The sequence below is a fragment of the Denticeps clupeoides genome, chromosome 17, assembly GCF_900700375.1.
Source record: "Denticeps clupeoides chromosome 17, fDenClu1.1, whole genome shotgun sequence".
In the NCBI taxonomy this organism is placed as follows: domain Eukaryota; kingdom Metazoa; phylum Chordata; class Actinopteri; order Clupeiformes; family Denticipitidae; genus Denticeps; species Denticeps clupeoides.
Window position 1 is genome coordinate 1169263 of NC_041723.1, and position 20530 is coordinate 1189792.

The following is a 20530-nucleotide window of genomic DNA, read 5'->3' on the forward strand; positions in this document are numbered from 1 at the left end:
GGATTTTTTAAATGGCCCCCATTAGGACGGTTGGCTTGAGTATCTGGAAGAGGTTTTTGGAGCAGCTTTCAGGCGCAACATGGCATTTCAGGGTAGGGGAATAAATTAAAAGGAAATTGGAAAATACGGGAGGTCACCCTGTCGGAAGAATGGGGCTTTAATGTAGGTCTGATGTGTGTTAGAGTGACGCGAGTTCAATCTCAAAGGGGGGTTTTAGAGGAACAAAGTTCTCTAATGGTTTTAAATATGCAATACAGCAAACGTCAAAGAATTACTCTCGATTAATCATGATTAATGGTTGTGATTAATCGTTTAACATCAGGCTGAACAAACACCGTTCAACACCGCAATCAGACCCCTCCAGCTTATTAAAAATCGAAATGGCAAACACTCCAAACACTCCAACAACTCACTAAACAAATTTAGAATGTACAAACCAAATCTAGTTGAAACGGCTCCGTGACTAGAATATATTTTTATATTTTTGTATATTTTGTTTGCATTAACATGGACATATGAAATATTTTAACAGCATGTTAATGAACAATGTTGTGGGTTTTGCCCTCATCTGATAGGGTTCGAATCCCAATTGCCTCAGCATTCGGCCACATCTTTTATTTTGAGGTCACAAGTTGACGCGTGACAACATGCGCGCCGACGGCAATGCCGGGCGTCCCCGTGATGGTCCCCGATTACAGGCCGCATTCCTCCACCTGTGAGGTCGCCTGTGCGGCAGACATCTGCGCCGAGGAGACGTGGGCCACCTGCGATCAAACAAACCTTGATCCACCTCAAACGGCGCACGGACACTCGAGAGCACCTGTCCTCCGCGGGGACGGAGCCCCGTCAAACAGGCGTAGCGTGGGAGACAGGGAGAGAGGCAGTGATGGCTTCCATGTGCGCGGCGCCGAGGTCAGAGTTCACGGGTTAGACGCGGGGCGGTTTCAGCCGTTCTGATCGAATAGAAAAAGCATTTTCTTTCTTTTTTTAAGCTCATAAGCCAGAAATACAGAAAGTTAATTCTGAAAAACTCAGAACTAAGTGGACAGTTTGATTCCACAGAAGCGTGACTGACTTGGGAGTCACATCTTGTGCTTGAGAAGCATATTTTACTTCGAACCTTTAAAAAAAAAAAAAAAAAAACGGGAATGAAGCCCTTCTGGTGTTTACACATCCGAAGGTCACCCCTGAAGGCGGGAAAAATGGAACGCACACGAACAACAGCCACTTCCGGCACGATTACAGAAATAACCGAGGTGGCGTTTCGGCTGTTCGAAAGTGCGCCGTCAGCGAGAGAAAAGTAAAAAAAAAAAAAAAGGTCTTTAACATTGCAGCAAGGGCAGGGTGGTACGCCGGGACCCCACTGCTGCCCTTTCCACGGGGTTCCAACGTTAAAACTCGCCCTGGACCGTCTCTGGAGTTATAAATTACGACTCGACGGGTGGAACTGAAGATCCAGCCACAGTCCCATGGCTTTCATCTGAGCCTATAATTAAAATGCATTCTTGTTAAATTACAACGTGAGACAGAGGCCACATGTGGGGAGGGTCAGGAAGTTCAGCAGAACGTCGTATTTATGTGCAGCACGCATGGTGCATACATGAAAACTGTAACGTTGCAGAACACTACAGGGTCAGAACATTACAGAACATTAACAGGCATCGAACTTTCATCCTAAGCATTGTCCACACAAACAAACTTAATTCTGATTATGATTTTCATTTCTTAAGCAGTAAAACTGGGGTAAGATGGGAAATCACAAGTCCATGATGTTCTGCACCTTTGTCTTGTCTTGCATTGAGGTCCATCACCTCTGTTCTCCATATCTTTCTCAAACTGCCTTCCCCCAAGCAAGAGGTGCGAAGGACCAGCCATTTGTCTTGGGATCCCCCGCTCTGTCTTTGTCCTTGTCTGCGACACCCACCAAGAAACAACAAATTCTGATTGGTCTGTGGCAACTTCCTGGGAGTCAAACGTATAAAAGGACTTTCTCTTGTGGTCTTTTCCATCAGAGCTGAGGGGAATCTTCCCAGCAGTTTCTGAGTCTTTTCTATTTACCGGTGTTTCTCCTGGATCAGGTGATGGGCCTTTTCTCTCTCTTCTCTATCTTTTTCTCCTGTCTTTCATTTTGGGTTTTCTGTAACATTGGCACCTTTTTTTACACACAATATTTACATGTAACCGCAATAGTAATAATTAACTGGTGTTAATAAATTAGAAATTCATTCATTCATTCTTTTAACCTCTGTTGTGCCACGCCCCTTTCTGCCAGGTAACGTCAGGCTGGAGCGGTTTTAATACTTTTTATATACTAATCTCCACACTATTTTACACTGGGCACATTATGTATCACGATAATTTCAGAGAATTCAACGACTAGCCCGTGAATATTTGTTTTTTCGTCCCACATTCTTAAAAGATCTCAGAGTTCCAGAGTTCCATCATGGCTCTTGTTTTTCAGTCCAGGAATCCCCTCGGAGCCTATTTCGCTTTCCACTATAGAAGATGTGACTTCATCTGGCCACCGAGCCCCTAGCCGAGCGCTGCTGTTGCCAGGGCAACAGGTTGCCAGGTAGAATGGCAGCACGCGATTGCCCAGGACCTGACTGGTTTTACCCGCACCACATCATCACCCGCCGGCCCGACAGCCCGTGGTCCGGACCCGCGGACTTGCACACCACCCCTGTCCCCCCTGGGGCCGCCGGCCATCTTGGTGTGTCCTCCTCCCGCGTCCTCTGAGCGTCCCGAACGTTGCTCGGTTGATTCTGACTGGACCGTTTATTCTGACCCAAAGTTGAATTTCATTTTCCTTCCAGACTGGCCGGGCTTTCAATAACTAGAAATTCTCAATACGAAACCTGTTCCACAAGACGAACCCGGGGAGATGTCAACACTGATCCAAGATGGTAATCAGCAATTCATTATTATTCAGTCAAATATCAATTCAAACTCAACAGGGCGAGTTCTGTATCGCAGAGGCGGATCCGCAAAACAGAGAGGATAAAATATGCTGCTCCACAGCAGAAGGAGCATCTAGACACTCAATCCAGAAATCATTTTTAGATCATTTTGGTTTTCATTGGCAATGGTGGCCTACTGGGTAAGAAAGCGGACCCATGACAGGCGCCCGGGGAGCAGTGTGTGGGGACGGTGCTTTGCTCAGTGGCACCTTGGCGGGTCGGCATTCGAACCGGCAACCTGCTGATTGCGGGGCCGCTTCCTTAACCGCTGGCCCAACAAGTGAGCAGAAAGAAATCATGTCCGATTGCGCCACCATCAGAGTTACATCATCAGGGGTAACCGCGAACATTGCAGCAGCAGAAGATGGAGCGATTACACACATTTTACACACTGACCACACATTTTGAAAAGGCTTCAGATGTCTTCCATACGAGCTTCGTCCATCGAGGCGGCAAATGTAAAGTTTTTTGTTGTTACTGATATAGAAAGCATGAGGGACATAATTCTCATTACTTTCATACTGGCAGACCTGTAGTAATATAAAAAGTTGGGACGTGCCACTCCCACCCACTTTCCAGGTTTTATGTAATATTTTCCCAGTTATTCTGGGCTGTTTCTTGTTCCAAATAAATAGATTTGACCATGTAATTTTTTTTTTTAAAGAGGACTGGAGGAGACTTGACATTAGTATAAAAATGTTAATTACACCGATCCTTCCACCAAGGGAAGGAGAAAGGTCTGATCATTGGCTTTGTCGAGATCCTTAAATTTATCACTTATCTAAATAATGATCTAAATATAAAGGGAGATTGGTAGAGAGAGACGTCCTGTACCACAATGGGTATTATGCCACGAATTATGAAGAAACCCAGAGCTCCACTATGGGCGGGTGAAGACCAAGTTGGGTTTAGCAGGAAAGGTTTGACTTCAGAATCAGCATCAGAAAACTTTATTTATATTGATCATTGTAGAACGTGGGACGAAAAATTATTACGAAATAATTAAAGATATTTACCGGTTGGTGAACTTGATCTGAACCGCGAACCCAGTCTCCTCCAGCTTAAATTAAGACTCCCAGCTTTCTTCATAGTTATGTCGTGATTCATGGCTCAGCTTGGCACGTGCGCCTGAGTTTCGCACCGTGACCTCATGCCGCGCGGCGCGCCTGATGTCATCGTTTCGCCGCGCGGGACCGCCACGCGCCTCGGGTCCGACCGGGCGTGCAGGCCTACTGACCTTCACAACAAACACGCACGTCCCGAACGGGCAATAAAATACACATTCTGCGATATTAAATTATGTACGGTCTATGGTGGAATTCATAAGTACATGTGACCGTGTTTGAAAGGGTGACGTGTCCCCGCGTCTTGGCAGCAGGAAGTTGTTATAATAATAATCAAATCCATATCGCGTACCAATTGTACCGTTTATACTCCGCAGCCCTAAATCAGACGGTGACTGCGATGTCCAGACGAAGACCTGGACTTCATCCCGCCCGGAGAGACGCTCTCCTGACCACGCAGGAAACGGGACGGCTGGCCGAGACGCTTCATCACTATAATCTCGGCTCGGTCGGCGAGCCGGAAGGTACGATGCGGCTCATCTTCTTCGTGATGAAGAAAACATTTTAAAAAAACAGAGCTTGTAAATCAGTCGAAGGCGTTTTAATAAAGAAGGTCCGTCAGTTTGGGCCTGACGACGCCATTTTTAAACCTTTTACACAAGTGCCGCGGTCGGAGGGCCCGAACGGACAAGTCCGGGCAACTGGGACACCCCGGGCTCGACCCGAACTATTAGCCGCGATTTCTACTTCCTGTAGGGCCTGTAAACACACACACACACAGACAGGAAACGCAGTGTTTGGTCTCCTTTTGTGTCTGTGTGTGTGTGTGTCCCAGTGTATTGTGAGCAAGATAATGTCCTACAGAGCGGAGTTCCTTCCTGTTCTTTACAAGGCGTGGGTGTGTGTGGGTGTGTGTGGGTGTGTGTGTCCCTCTCACCAACAGAATTGACCATATGGTCTAGAACAGTCAAATGCGAAGGACAAACGAGAAATCGGAGACATTCGTCGGCCCGATTTGCTGCCGTGATTAATAGTCGCCTCACACGCCGGCTGCACGGACGAGACGTCGATCAAACGGAAAAAAAACGGTAATCCTGCAAATGAACAATTAGGGTCGGGGAAACCACGGGTTTCCACGGCAACGCCCCCAACAACACGGCCGGCCGGTTCCAGCCGCTGGCGCCGTTTGCTCAGCTGCAGAGTCCACGCCGCCGCTGACACCGGACACGGATCCACAATCGGAGGCAGGACGGCCGGAGACAAAGACGGGGAACCGTTTTATTCGCCTCACCAACAGTAGGCCTTTAACCGTTCTGGAAATACACACATGACTCCGCACGTGTTCATTCATAGTTCTGATGCCTTCAGTGAGAATCTACCAACGTAAATGGTCATGAAGATAAAGAAGACACGTCGAATGAGAAGGTGTCTCCAGACTTTTGGCCTGGACTGTATGTTCTGACTTGCCCTACATTTTGGGTTGGAAATAAATGAAGGAGCGAGCTAATAAAAGTGGATCAGTCCGGCCTGTACTGATGATCAGCCAGAAAGGTGAGCTGGTCTCAGAACTCCAGTTTCTCACACATCTTCACTTCTCTCACCTCCTCAGCAGACCGGAGCCACCTGTTCACCTCGCCGTCCGCCCCGGGGCGGCGTAACCAGACCTCCGATGAAGACACTCTTACACACTTCACAGCAGCTTTTATCTCCTTTTTTAAAAAGGGATCTGCCGGGTTCTTTTGTTTGGGAATGCCGGAGGTGGTGGGAGAGTTTTCCCGCCGTTGAAAGGCTGGCCGGAGGAGGAGGAGCCTGTCAGGACACGCCGAGGACGTGTGATCGGGAGCACAAAAGACCCTCGGGGCCATCACCACCACGGAGGAACGCCTTTCAGTGTGGAGAATTCAAAGCCTCAGGGGGTCCGTCTCACTCACACACACACACACACACACACACACACACACACACACACCTGTACAGGGTCTTAAACTACCTTACCACACTACAAACACACACCACACCCTCCACTCCTGAGCACACGCAGATGGACAAGAGCTGGGAGGAGTAGACAGACCAGAGTAGCACACACACACACACACACACACACACATACATACACACACACACACACACACACACGGAACACCTGGAACCACTAGGAGAACCGCCAACATCAGCTTCAAAAAGAAAAACATCAAAATCTCACATACGAGCTTCTACATTTGCTGGTAATTCAATGGTTCTTCAATGTGTGTCTGTGTGTGTGTGTGTGTGTGTGTGTGTGTGTGTGTGTCCTACTGACGGGTCGTTTCCCTCCGCCGCACATCTGACAGGCAGCCGCCGCGCTCAGAGCCTCGAGGGAGACGTCCGCACGGCCGAGACGCAGGGACCGCCCTACATACAAACACTGGGAGCGTCTTCGTTTCGGGACGATAAAAGACGCTACAGTTTGTAATTTAGATTTTGTGAACGCGTCAATGCAGCCGCGTGGACTCCATTCACGACCAAATTATGTTCTTTCAAAATAAATCACAAAGAAGGGCGTTCCGACTGTTAAAATGCTAAATCTTTAAACATTTTAAAGCTCAATAAAGACGGGACGATTCAACAGTAATCGTCAACAAGTAATCTTCATGGTGCTAGTGGTGGCCTAGCGGGTAACACACTCGGCTATGAACCAGAAGACCCGGGTTCAAACCCCACTTACTACCATCGTGTCCCTGAGCAGGACACTTAACCCTGAGTGTCCCCAGGGGGGGACTGTCCCTGTAACTACTGACTGTAAGTCGCTCTGGATAAGGGCGTCTGGGCATTTAAAACTCCACATCTACAGCCAATCTCAGCTCTGCGTGCGTGTGTGTGCTTCAGAAGAAAAGGAAAAAAAAAAAATCCCCAAAGGAAGACCAGGAGGCCTTAACCGCACGGCGTTCAAACGCAACCGTGTTCATGCACGGCGGGGACGTTGTGGACATTACCATGGCGACGAAACACGGGTTGGTTTAACCTCCAAACGCATTAGCAAATCAGCGTTCAGTTCAGCGTATTTATTGTCCCACACAGAAAATGACAATCTAGTTGCCAGTAGTTTACATTTCTATTCCGTTTTTTTTTTTTTTTTTTTTTTTACTTTTTGACAAAATTAAGAAAATGTTAACAATACTAATACTAGGGGTGTTGAATTTAATCATATCATCATTTACATTTATTTACATTTATGGCATTTATCAGACGCCCTTATCCAGAGCGACTTACAATCAGTAGTTACAGGGACAGTCCCCCTGGAGACACTCAGGGTTAAGTGTCTTGCTCAGGGACACAATGGTAGTAAGCGGGATTTGAACCTGGGTCTTCTGGTTCATAGGCGAGTGTGTTACCCACTAGGCTACTACCACCGCTATATCGTATAATCACTGTATAATCGATGCATCGCGGTGCAGACGTGGACGATATTGCATCGATGCAGTGCAGAACATAATCGATTATATTATAATGGGTGATTTTCTTGTTAAAAAGTAGTGCCGGTAGTGACTGTGGCGGCCTGAGTACAGCGCGGCTCCGGGTACGAGTTTCACGCTGCACGGTGAGGCACCCGCCGGCCTTGTTCTCGCACCGCGGTCAAAGTTGAAACTTCATAGAATCCAAGCAGGCGAGTTTTCTTTCTGCCACTTCGAAACACACGCACAAAGCTGGAACTCTGAGTGTCCAGAGATCTACAAACCGACATTATCGTCTTACCAGGAGTCTAGAAAAACACGCCGGTTTTTCACACTGAGCCATGAAAAGAGGCTTTAGATTTTCTACAACGCGCAGAAAAGCGGCCTGTGTTCAGTCCGCACTCACCTGACGCCACGGACGTCTGGACCAGCCGCTTTTCTGGCGTTTGTGGATTCAGGTTGTAAACGGGTTTCCTCCACTACACACGAATCAGAGAAAGGTGTGCATTTAAAGGAGAACGACCAGTACATACGAGACTGTTACAAGGTGCGAAGAGGACTAAACGGAGAGATTTTCTGCTCATGGTTGCAAAGACCTTAACTGTGTAGAAAATGTATGGCATGCATCGTGATGCATCGATTTCGAGGCACTGATAATCGTAATCGAATCGAACCGTGAGACCAGAGAAGGTTCACACCTCTAACCAATACCTTGATTTTTGGTTGGTTTGTCGGTGGGGTTTTGCTCCAAGGAGACACTCGGGGTTAAGTGTCCTGCTGAGGTAGTAAGTGGGATTTGAACCTGGGACTTCTGGTACTTCTGGTTTAGGGGTTTAAGCGTCTTACCCGCTAGGCTACTACCACCCTCATTCAAAAGTTCAATAGGGGCCCCGTTTAGTGGTGCTGGTGCTCGTTTTTATCTTTGAAATATCGTTTAACATACCAGCCATTTTGATTACTGGCTGATGTTAGGTTCGTATCAGCCGATAGCGATAAATCTGCCGATAAATCGGTGCATGTATGAGAAAGATATTTACCAAATAATACATTTAATCTGATTGGTTATTCTATCAGACCTTCCTCAAAAAAAGTAAATCAGCAGAATAAACAGAACGAACACGTCTTCTTAACAACATTGAAGGTCCCTTGTGGTCTAGCGGTCACCGCTGCGGCCCGGGTTCAATTCCCGGTCATGGAAGGTTTGTAAGATTTTGTGACAGTGGTGGCCTAGCGGTTATGGAAGTGGCCCCATAATCAGAAGGTTGCCGGTTCGAATCCCGATCCGCCGAGGTGGTGACGTGCCACTGAGCAAAGCACCGTCCCCACACACTGCTCCCCTGGCACCTGTCATGGTGCCCACTGCTCACTCAGGGTGATGGTTAAATACAGAGGACACGTGTCACTGTGTCACCGTGTGCTGTGCTGCAGGGTGTCACAATGACAATCAGTTGTATAGAACCTGACACCCTGTTTTTTTTTCTATAGAACCAAATTCAGAATTTTATAATTATGGCAGCCAAAACAACAGCAACAATTCGAACACCACGTGAACCAAACAGTGGAACCGCCCCTCGTTCTGAAAGAGGGTTGGTTACAGTAGAAAGAAGACATGAAACCAGAGACCTGCACTGCTGGCCCGAGGGAGAGCAGCTAATAACAGGTCCAGGATGGAGGTAAGACGAGACCAGTGCCGTCTCAGCCCCGGTCACACTCCACCCAGTTCTCCGACCGGCACCAACCAGGAAGCCAGCGTGCCGGAGAGATGCTGTTCCAGGGCGGTGGTAGACTAGCGGGTAACACACTCGCCTATGAACCAGAAGACCCAGGTTCAAATCCCACTTACTACCATCGTGTCCCTGAGCAGGACACTTAACCCCGAGTGTCTCCGGGGGGGGACTGTCCCTGTAACTACTGATCGTAAGTCGCTCTGGATAAGGGCGTCTGGTAAACGCCGAAAAATGTTCCAGCTTTTACTGTCGATGTTGTAGAGTCGCAGCGGCGGGAGAGGAGAATTTCGGCCAAGTCTGTTCACGTCCAAACACACACGCAGCTCGTATCCTACTCATCATCTCTTCATGTCTGTAATTATCCCAGTTCGCCTCAGGACGGACGCCTTTACGCAGCGGAATCGTCCGAAAGACAAAAAAGTAAAGACACACACACACACACACACACACACACCGTAAAAGACCCGAAATCACATACTGGTCAAATGTGCCCCAATCCAACTGGCTTTTCTTACAGTGAAAGTGAGTGTCGTTGTGACAAGGGGAGCAGTGTGTGGGGACGGCGCTCTGCTCAGTGGCACCTTGGCGGATCGGGATTCGAACCGGCAATCTTCTGATCGCGGGTCCGCTTCCTTAACCGCCGGGCCACCACCGCCCCTACGTGATGCATGATGTTTCATTAAAATAATCTTATCCCGACACAAATGTGCATATTGCCCATTCATACATTCATGACGTTCCGATTTTCAGGCCTGAAGACCTGGGATATAAAAACACGCGGCTGGGGCCAAAACGGTGACTGGGGGACTAGCTTTGAAATGTAAAAATGTGTTAATTTGGTAAAATGTCACTCATGGTCACCGTATGGTACCCCCCGGCCATTTGTACTCCAGTTCCATGAACCAATTAAATTTACATTTATGGCATTTACCAGACGCCCTTATCCAGAGCGACTTACAGTAGTTACAGGGACAGTCCCCCCCCTGGAGACACTTGCTCAGGGACACGATGGCAGTTAGTGGGATTTGAACCTGGTTCATAGGCGAGTGTGTTACCCGCTAGGCTACTAGCACCCCTATGGCGTTTTGCCGTTTTCGCCGGAGGCCCAGATCCACCGTGGAAAGCCGTCAGAGCGGGACGGAGTGAGACGCCGAGGGAGCGGACGGGCCTGAGAGAGAGAGATGGAGAGATGGGTCACCTGAGTGGGCAGGAATGTGGCGTCAGAAGGCGGGCCGGGACAAAGCCGGGCTGAAATCCGGCTAATGGCCCCGAACTGGCCGGCAGCAATGCGGCATCCCGGCTTTTCCCGAACAATTCTTCCAAAAAAAATTAAATAAAAATCTCTCTCTCTCTCTCACACACACACACACACACAGGGCTCGTCAGCCTCAAATTGTGGGGTAACTCCAGCCGTCGCTGCCACGCGGTGAGAAGAGAAAGGTGTTGTTGGTTACGGTCTAATAACTTCCAGTTGCCGTAATTTTCGGGTTTTCCACGTTTATCCTTCGCTTTGTTTTTACGGGAGAGTTTTTAAACGTGTTTGACGCTCGCGTTGAAAACCCCCGACATGGTGCGGATTTCCATCGGTTATTACCAGGCACGCCGGGGTTCTCGCTGCCGGCTAAATAAAGACGCCGAGCGGAGAGACGGGAAACCGCAATTCACCGGCCGAGGCCCAGCGAGGGTCTCTAATTTACCGGCACGTTACGGGAAAGCGATACGGAGCGCGGCGTCCTCAGGCCTGTAATAAAACGACGCAGGGCACTTCTAATGCGCCGCGTGCGGCGTGGAGCACGCATGAGGTTAGGGCGCGGTCCTAACCGCACACACACACACACACACATACACACACAGATTCCTGTACAGTGGAGAAGAGGCTCCTACACAAGGCCAACGTAACTTCTCCGCTTCTCCTCGGGTGCTGAAAACTGGACACGTCCCCGGGTCCTCGTCTCCATTGGGCAACACGCCGTGCAAAAACGGGAGAGTTGGAAGTGGGCAGCATTAAATCGTAACGAAGTCGCTCTGTGAGTCTCTGGCCTGATCTGAGTACAGCGCTGGGGTACGAGGTTACGCCCTCTGAGCGTTGTACGTGTTTTTACCGCCGCTTTACCGGAATCGTTGCATGCAGCGCATCCAAACGCTGGCGCCAAACGTCCCGTCTGGACACTTTGGAAAAACTCACCTGCTCACCTGACGGCATGAAAGCGGCAGAAAAAATGCCGGGATCAAACTTTCGAAAAATCGAGGCGTCAACCATCGTAATCTAATCGAACCAGTTGATCCACCGTAAAAAACACCGCCTCCGCTGTACAGGCTGGCATAATTACCAGAACGGGAGCGACTGAAAGCCAGGGGACCTCAGCAGGACGGGACAGGGACACATAGGGTGCTGGAAGGTTCAAATCCCGCTTACTACCATCGTGTCCCTGAGCGCCACCAGGGGGACTGTCCCTGTCCTTCTGGTAAATGGCGTAAACGAGGTCAGGGTGGAGGGAGAGCGGGGCCAGGACGACAACTCTCAGTCGTGTTAAGATCGTGCTGAAACGGGGTCTCCTTTTCTTGCGAGGTGCGTTGGGACGTTTTAAAGGTCCCTCGGGAGGGGGACCTGTGCACCTCTGATTTCCCCCGTGGGCTCTTGCACATGAAAAATATGGATTTCCAGGGAAAATCATGTTATCCGAATTTACAGCGGTGGGGTCGTTTCTTCGCGCGGCCAGTCATAACTCTTTGGCCGTCCACCAAATACATCCAATCCCCCCCCTTGGAAATGACATCAGTGACAGAGACAGATGGAGGTGTCCCGCTGGGCGTCCCTTCGTGTGGTGCCGAACGAGCGTGAGGACGTGCCGAGGAGCCCACAAGGAGTAAACATAACAAATCACAACCGTACGTGGCCACATCTCGCAGGCTACGGATGGAACTGACCCGGAAGAGTTACAGTTGGTGACATTTTACAGGCCAGCGGTGGCCTAGCGGGCAAGGAAGTGGACTCATAGCCAAAAGGGTTGGGGGTTCAAACCTCCAAGGTGCCACTGAGGTGCCAACAAGCAAAACAACTTCCCCACACACTGCTCCCCGGGCGCCTGTCATGCTCACAAAGGGTGACGATGCAGAGAACAGGCGGTTGTAGCCTAGCGGGTAACACACTCGCCAAAGAACCAGAAGTCCCAGGTTCAAACCTCACTTACTACCATCGTGTCCCTGAGCAGGACACTTAACCCTGAGTGTCTCCAGGGGGGGACTGTCCCCGTCACTACTGACTGCAAGTCGCTCTGGATAAGGGCGTCTGGTAAATGCCGTAAATGTAAATGTCATTTTGCCGTGTCACCGTGTGCTGTGCTGAAGTGCATCACAATGACAATAAAACGATCACTTTCATTGTAAAAAAGTGAAGGCGTGCCGGGTTACCACAGCTGGTCATCGGTGATCATCAAATTATACCTGGACCTACATCATAAGTATAATTTCAACAATATTACTCAAATTAACAGCACGCCTGGCAAACAATTAATTGCAATTAATCATGACTACATTTTGTGTTGCTCGCGGCGTAAAGTTATAAAGTGTTTAAACTATTCAACAATGGAGCAAGCGCCGGCCAATCAGATCTATTTCTGTCGTCCTCCGGAACATTCCGGGCGAGAACGAGGCGGGGATCATTGGCCATGCTGTCGCGAGCGGCGATCTCCATCTCCATCTCCACCGAGGCCCTGCCCCCCCAGCCACCTCCTCCAGGAAACGGAGCCGCGCCCCGCCCCCAACGCCGCAACGGAGACTCCGCAGGCCTCGTGGGCGCGGTGAGTGGACACGGCCACGCCCGGGCCTCAAGCAATAATCAATCAGGCTCGACGGTGACAAAAGAGGAGAGGGCCCCTCGCCCGACGCCTCATTGACCGGAACCTTCTTAAAAGATATGCTCCGCCCCCCCGCCTTATCGCGCCTCCCGTTAGTTCCGCTCCGGACGCCTTTAAAGGCCAGCGGGCTGGAAGCTTCACCCCAGGCCATTGATTACGTAAAGACCCCGGCCCACCGGCTCAGCGCAGGTCAGGGGGTCAAAGTTAGGTGCGGGGGAGGGACAGGTCCGTCCTCCCCGCGGCGGCCTCGGAACAAAGGCGCCTGAATGTGCCTCTCCGGCGTAATCGGACCCGGAGAGGGAAAGCAGGGATTGTTGGAGAGGAGGTGCGTGCCCCGCCCGCTCATACTCATCGGTTGCCAGGCTTAATGTCCCGTCTAAAACTATAAAACTGCAAGACGTGACAAATTTGGGGTCCATTTTCTGAATAATCTAAAATAATCTAAAAGCGTACAGCTCCACAGACTTTTTTATCCATAAACTACTGGCAGTTACATATTTTTTATGTTTATTTATTTACATTTTACATTTACGGCATTTACCAGATGCCCTTATCCAGAGTGACTTACAATCAGTAGTTACAGGGACAGTCCCCCCCCTGGAGACACTCGGGGTTAAGGGTCTTGCTCAGGGACACGATGGTAGTAAGTGGGGTTTGTACCAGGGTCTTCTGGTACCCACTAGGCTACTACCACCCCTATTTCTTTCCGTTCCGTTTGGTGAGGTTATATGATGGCACCAATATAAGACGTTATCAGACTTTGTATTTTCCTCCCTTTGCTTTCTAACATTTCCTTCCTGGCCTCTTGCGATGTCATGTAAAAATCCCAATAAAAATATTCTGTTCCACCACGGGAGGATGCTTCTCCTCCTCCATCCAGATGATGATTACTAACTCCACTTTCATTACATTTGTTCTACACTGGCAATAAAACAACATGCCAACACGCATAACCACGACTGCTAACGGTGAGTTCGGTTCGCATCGGAACTCGACGTTTGAAGGGAGCCCCATTATCGGCCCCAACAGTCCCACGCGATGAACAGCTGAAGGACGATATTACTGGGGAGACGCGACCGGCACATCAAACCCTCCTGTCCACCTCCACACAGCGCTGGCGTCAAACTACTCCAATTTCCAGGCCGCTGCAATATATTGATGAGAATTTTTATAGATCCACTGGTATCCAGGAGAGAGAGAGAGAAAGAAAGAAAGAGAAAGATAGATAGATAGATAGAGAGAGAGAGAGATAGAGCAGGTGTCGGCCTCACAGGGCATCTTATAAACAGAGTGATGGCTAATGAGCCCAGTTGCCACGGTAACCCGCCGAAGGAGAACGGCCTCGTCCGAGGGGACGACGAGCAAACAGCTCAGGGCCTCGAGATTTCGAGGGGAAAAGTCAACGCTTTTCGTACCTTCATTTGTTCTAAACGCACAAGGCAGCCAACACGCCAGGCCGACGCCTCCGTTCCAGAACTGGACTTTCCGAAGACCTGACTTTGGCCGTGTGGTTTAGATGTGAAGTCTGAGAGCCTCTCAGAGGGCGTTGATAATTCACCGGACGACTTTATTAAGGTTCAGCGCTGGAGCCCGCGCCGCGGTATAATGTCGTTCTGAACGAACGGTGAAGTCACGGTGTTAAAAATAAATAAATAAATAAATAAATCAATCAATAACACCCATCGCTTATTGGCACGTTGTATACATGGTGATTTACTGTATCCACAAAACACCGATTGCACAATATTTTATTCAAGTTTTATAACACGTGTCATAACTATTTATAACAAGATTTATAAATCTTTATGCAGCGCTGATCGCTAAACGTTTTATTTCATTGAACAGGGAGGGTCATTTATATGGATACACCATATAAATACACCATGTTTGTGGCACATTAGTATATGTGAGGGGGCAAACTTTTCAAGATGGGTGGTGACCATAGTGGCCATTTTGTTTTTTCAATAGGAAGAGGGTCATGTGACACATCAAATGTAATGGTAATTTCACAAGAAAAACAATGGTGTTAACGTAACTTTATTCTTTAATGAGTTATTTACCATTTTGTGACCACTTAATATTAACCAATATTAACCAGTGATTTACTGAACAAAGCTGCACATTTAAAACCAACACAAATTCCAATGCAGTATACGGCGCAACACACTCGTTCTTCAACACATGCGCAGCGCGACACCACCACCATTGCGGTTTGGTATGAATACGGACATACCGACAAAACCACACAATGTCAATAGAAACTGAGAACAGCATCAGGCCACAATCACATAATGACAGTGTTAAAGTGACGTGATTGTCATTGTGAAACACTGCAGCACAGCACACGGTGACACAACGAAACGTGCCCTCTGTATTTAACCATCACCCTTAGTGAGCAGGAGTCCTTCTGATTACAGGGCCGCTTCCTTAACTGCTAGGCCACCACCGCCCCAAATGTACAACGCCGATTCTCGGCCCAGACGTTCTGGAAATAAATCAGTGGTCCTTCATTACACGCAGTGATTTGTGATGAGATGATGTCTGTGTGTGGCTGAATCGATGAACGTGCGGCGGCACGCGGTGTATCGTGGTTTCGGGTGCAGCTCGCCATGTAACTCCAACCTCACCTTGAAAACCCAGAAAGGGACATCCGGTAACATGGTGAACATGTAGCATGTAACAATGACCCGACGGCAAACGGACACAAACAGGGCAGCTTTATACAGTCAGACACAGGTGAACACGATTAGGGAACATTACACAGGATGAACATGAAACTCCTTCTGGACCATCAGCTGAACGGCCATCAGTTGAACGCCGGTGTGGATGCCTTCAAAAGCCGGATGGCCCAAACACCAGAAAAACGGAAGGTCCAGATGTCCACGATGGGTCCTACAGGGTCCCGTTCTGTCCCACGTCTCTTTGTCTTGCCGCGTCGCATCTCTCCACCACCAAAACCAGCAGGCTGGCCTTCCACAGAGTCTGGAGTTCATGCATTTAGCCCAAAAGTTGGCAAGTAATTACTAAATAACACAGGGTGTGGTCTTTCTGTGAGGGGGTGTGGTCTTGCTGTGTGGGGGGGCGGGGTCAGTGTGGTTCCTGGCCACTCGGCTGCAGATAAAGGGCCAGGGCGGCGTTGCTGTTATTTCATCTGTCCGTGCAATAACAATGGCAGCTGAATTAGTGCGGTCCCGGTGGGTGGGGAAGGGGGGTCGGGGTGGCAGGCTTTTGTTGCTACGGCGGGGTCGGGGGTCGGGGGTCGGAGGTGGTGGTGCCGGGGAGGGGGTCCGCCTGATCTCAGTTTATCAAACAGTAGAAAGCAAGGGGCGCGAGTGACCACAGATGGTCCTGCCAATTACACACACACTCCTCTGTGCCACCGGGGTCGGAGACACATTCCGAAGGGGTGGGGCTTTCAGACAGATAGGTATGAGCGTGTGTGTGTGTGAAGGATGAAAGAAGAGTTCATTTTACAACCATTCCTTAATCATCTGCTCTTTGTTAGAACAATCTCACCGGATTTAATGAAGTTTGCCCTCCAAGGTTCCTCTGGACAGTGACGCATCGTCCGGTGTCAGAGACCGCCCCCCCGTCATTGGGACCCACTCACCCTTTCTTCAAGGGGACCTCAGCGGCACCTTGGCGGATTGGGATTCGAACCGGCAACCTTCTGATTACGGGGCCGCTTCCTTAACCGCTAGGCCACCACTGCCTCTCTGTCACAGTGTCCCCAGTGTCTCATTGCTGCTCATCCCATACAAACAAGACTAGGAGTGTTAGACCATACAGCAATACGTTGTGATATTGGTACTGCCTTGATACGATATTGTACATTTTCAGTGAACTGTAGAATATCGCAATATGAAGAGGATCGCTACATGGGTGGTAGTAGCCTAGTGGGTAACACACTCGCCTACGAGGTTCAAATCCCACTTACTACCATCGTGTCCCTGAGCAAGACACTTAACCCTGAGTGTCTCAAGGGGGGGACTGTCCCTGTAACTACTGATTGTAAGTCGCTCTGCATAAGGGCATCTGATAAATGCTGTAAATGTAAATCTATACATCTTGAATTGATCGCAACGCAATACGTATTGTATTGTAAGATCCGTGCCAATACGCGTCCCTGGACAAAATAGTCTTCCTCTTCCTCATTATAATCAGGGAACACCGAAACAAGAATTTCAGCCAGTGCGGATGGCCTACTGATCCAGGACCAGGCCAAGGATTCCCAACTTCTACCAGGGCGGGGATGTCAGGCCGCGAAGTGCAGCCCGGAACCTGCGGGAAATAAACCGGCCGCGCCGGTGTTCTGATATTCAGCATCCGTGTGCATAATTCATGGCGGCGTTTCGGCCGTGACGCGCATCGGGCAAACGGGTCTAAATAAAGAACCGGAGCTGACGTTCCGTCACGCCGCGCCCGAGCCGCTAACGTGCATCTCCAGCGCCCAGAGTAGTGCACTCACGTTGAGAGATTTGAGAACAGAAAAAAAAAAACTTGCTTTATGGTTTATTTGTTCTGCTGTCCTGCGAACACACAGGCGTGTCCTCCGAGTTTTACAACAGCTGGGGGTGGGGCAACAACAGCTTGGGGTGGGGCAAGCCAGGGGTGGGAGCAGTCACCAAATTAAGGTTAAGTAAGGTTAAGATTTCAAGGTTAAGCAGTTCCACCTCTCTTAGCATAACTGCTTATTGGTTCATAATCATAGCTAACTTTTACATTTACGGCATTAACCCGACACCGTCATCCATAGCAACTTACAATCAGTAGTTACAGAAACAGTCCCCCCCTGGAGACACTCAGGGTTCAGTGTCCTGCTCAGGGACACAATGGTAGTAAGTGGGGTTTGAACCTGGGTCTTCTGGTTCATAGGCGAGTGTCCACACATGTCCACATTAATGCAGCCCCACCGTCACGCGGCTGCTGCTACCCTCTCTTATAGCGTCCTGGTTAATCAGGCCGGATTGAGCTCAGCTCTGATCCACCAGGACTCCCGAATCCTCCAGGCGGAGCCGTCGAGCGTTTTCTTTAGTGCGGTCAGCAGAGATGAGTATCGGTGTGTTACTACAACCTCCGCTCCTGTAGATGGCGCCGTACAACTGGGTACCTTAATTACGGCCTGGAATTTCAGGCAGCGCGAAATCACGAAACACGACAGACCAAACACAGCATCTTGTATTTCAGCTGTTTGTACAGTGAACTGTAGAATATTGTAGCATGTATTTTGGGGCAGTTGGTGGCCTAGCGGTTAAGGAAGCAGCCCCGTAATCAGAAGGTTGACGGTTTGAATCCCGATCCGTCAAGGTGCCACTGAGCAAAAGCCTCATCCCCACACACTGCTCCGCCTCTCATGGCTGCCCACTGCTCACTCAGGGTGATGGTTAAATGCAGAGGACAAATTTCACTGTGTGCACTGTGTGCAATCACTTCACTTTACACTTTAAAAAACGTACAATCGCATCGCATCGAGACCCATGAATCGTGATATCCGTCCTAATACACGCCCCCTAATAAGCAGGAAATTTTGCTAATAAAATACGGAATTAAAAAGGCTGCATTTCGATTGGTTGAAGGGGCGTCAACAGATGGAAGACGAATGGTTGCGTGTTCCGCAATACACTCATGAGACCAGGCCGCGAGTTACCCGATTTCGGAACGGAATCATCATCAGACGCCAACTGCTGTGTGGTTGCATGGTTGATATGATATGATATACGATTGATTTTGTATCGCACCACGTTACATAATAAATGTGACTGTGGTTCTGATGACGGCGCCGAGAAATCCAATACTGGCCAGAGCCTACGTCCCTCCACTCCACACTGGGGGCCGAGCGACGTTAAAGCCGCGTGAGATCGATCGCCTGCGTCCCCGCCGAGGAAGAAATAATAAACCGCGGTCACGACAGCGGCGGTTTGCTGCGAGGAAGACGGATTTGGATCCGGCCCCGGGCAGCAGTGACAAGGCGCACGATGGCAGAACGCCCTGAACTCCCCGCATCAGCTCCCCCGGCGGAGTTTAAGCCGGAGGGGCGGAGACGATGATGCAGCCCCCGCGACACCATCGCCGAGATCTTCCTTCACACGTTCCGTTCTCCCGTTCGGCACCTGCGGGTTGCAGAACGTGACGCCGGAGACATGAAAGGTGTAGAAGTCCTCTCCGCCATTCGTGCAGGAGATCATGCCACGTGGTAGGAACATCAAGCCAAACCAACACCAGGACTTATGGAGCACCAGGACTCCATAGACATGCATCACTCAGAAGTTTCACACACTCCAAATGGTCCAATACGGTTATGAAGACAAGAGTTAATGTTCACCTCACGAACAGGCATGAAGCCCAGCAGGCCTCTCGGATCAACTCTTACATTCGCTTTTTCACAGCCAGCGCCAACCACTGTCCCTCGCGGTCTCCGAAGGTCTCCAGCAAGTCAGAGGAACCCAGACACAAGCCGATCGGTGCTGTTCAAGTCCAATGTGGTGTAAAAGTAGCAATACCAAGCGATTCCGAGAGCTCGGGCCAGACCCCTACGTTCCTGGTGGGAGCCACGGGAAGGTCTGATGAGTGTGACTCGCCGGAGCAGCACCGGCGACCCCCGGCAGTGACCTCAGGCACCGACGTCACGTGGCCACCGGCGTCCGGCCTGCCACCACAGGCCCGAGGGTGGCACGTTCTCCTGGTCTCCAGCGCGCGTCACGGGGCAGGACGGAGGAGAATAGACGGGGTTTCTATTTTAGAACCTGGATCAGGATTAGGACCTGCTTTAGATAAGGTCCCCCCCCCCCCCCCCAGGGAAACGTGCCACGTGATTTCTCACCACATAAATGGTGGCCACCACTGGTGGTTCTAACTTCTTTCTTTCTTTCTTTCTTGGCACAGAGACCACGCAGAGGACCCAAGGCAAGTTGTGAGAAGGAGATGAAAAGGATAAAAAAAAAGCCCCTCTTACCCTTCACTTGACTCTCGTACTCTGTGATGATTTCTTTGTCCTTTTTGAACTTCTGCGGGTTGGACATTTTTGAAGCGGGAGCCCCTCTCTGTTCGGGGTTTTCGGCGAATCCAGATCCCGTCCCGCGGAGCGCTACTCGGGGACTTGTGGCTCGGCGAGGTCCATTCTTCCCCGGGAGTCGACAGGGGGCAGGAGCGGGGCGACCGCTGGCGGCCGGAGCGCGATATATAACTGTAACTACAATAAAACTACATATATACACGTGTATACGTGTATATATGTATACGGAACGGTCGCAGCAGTTAATATCGGCGGACCGACGACGCTTCCCCCTCGGCTCGCCGCTTCCAGCGCTCTGCGCCGCAGCTGCCGGATCGGGATCGGGAGATGGGCGGGGCTGGGGAGGATTGGCACGCCCTCCCTCGGAAAGTCCCGCCCACCGGCGATTCTCCTCGAATCTCGGCGCTTATTTTTAACTTAACACCGTTCGTGTTTTTATATTTGCGTTATGATAACGCAACGCTTGGAACTCTTTGCAA

General features: G+C 50.0%; 1 protein-coding gene across 3 annotated transcripts in view; it reads right to left on the reverse strand.

The window, feature by feature from the left end:
* srgap1a (SLIT-ROBO Rho GTPase activating protein 1a) overlaps positions 1-20367 on the reverse strand; it is a 56981-nt gene extending 36614 nt beyond the window's left edge. For all 3 annotated transcript variants that reach the window (XR_003742852.1, XM_028957832.1, XM_028957833.1), the window contains exon 1: positions 19992-20367. Coding sequence is in view for 2 of the 3 variants with exons in the window: in XM_028957832.1 (XP_028813665.1) it covers positions 19992-20058 (67 nt within the window). In the remaining variant the exon portion in view is untranslated. The remainder of the gene's footprint in view (positions 1-19991) is intronic.
* Positions 20368-20530: the final 163 nt, after the last annotated feature.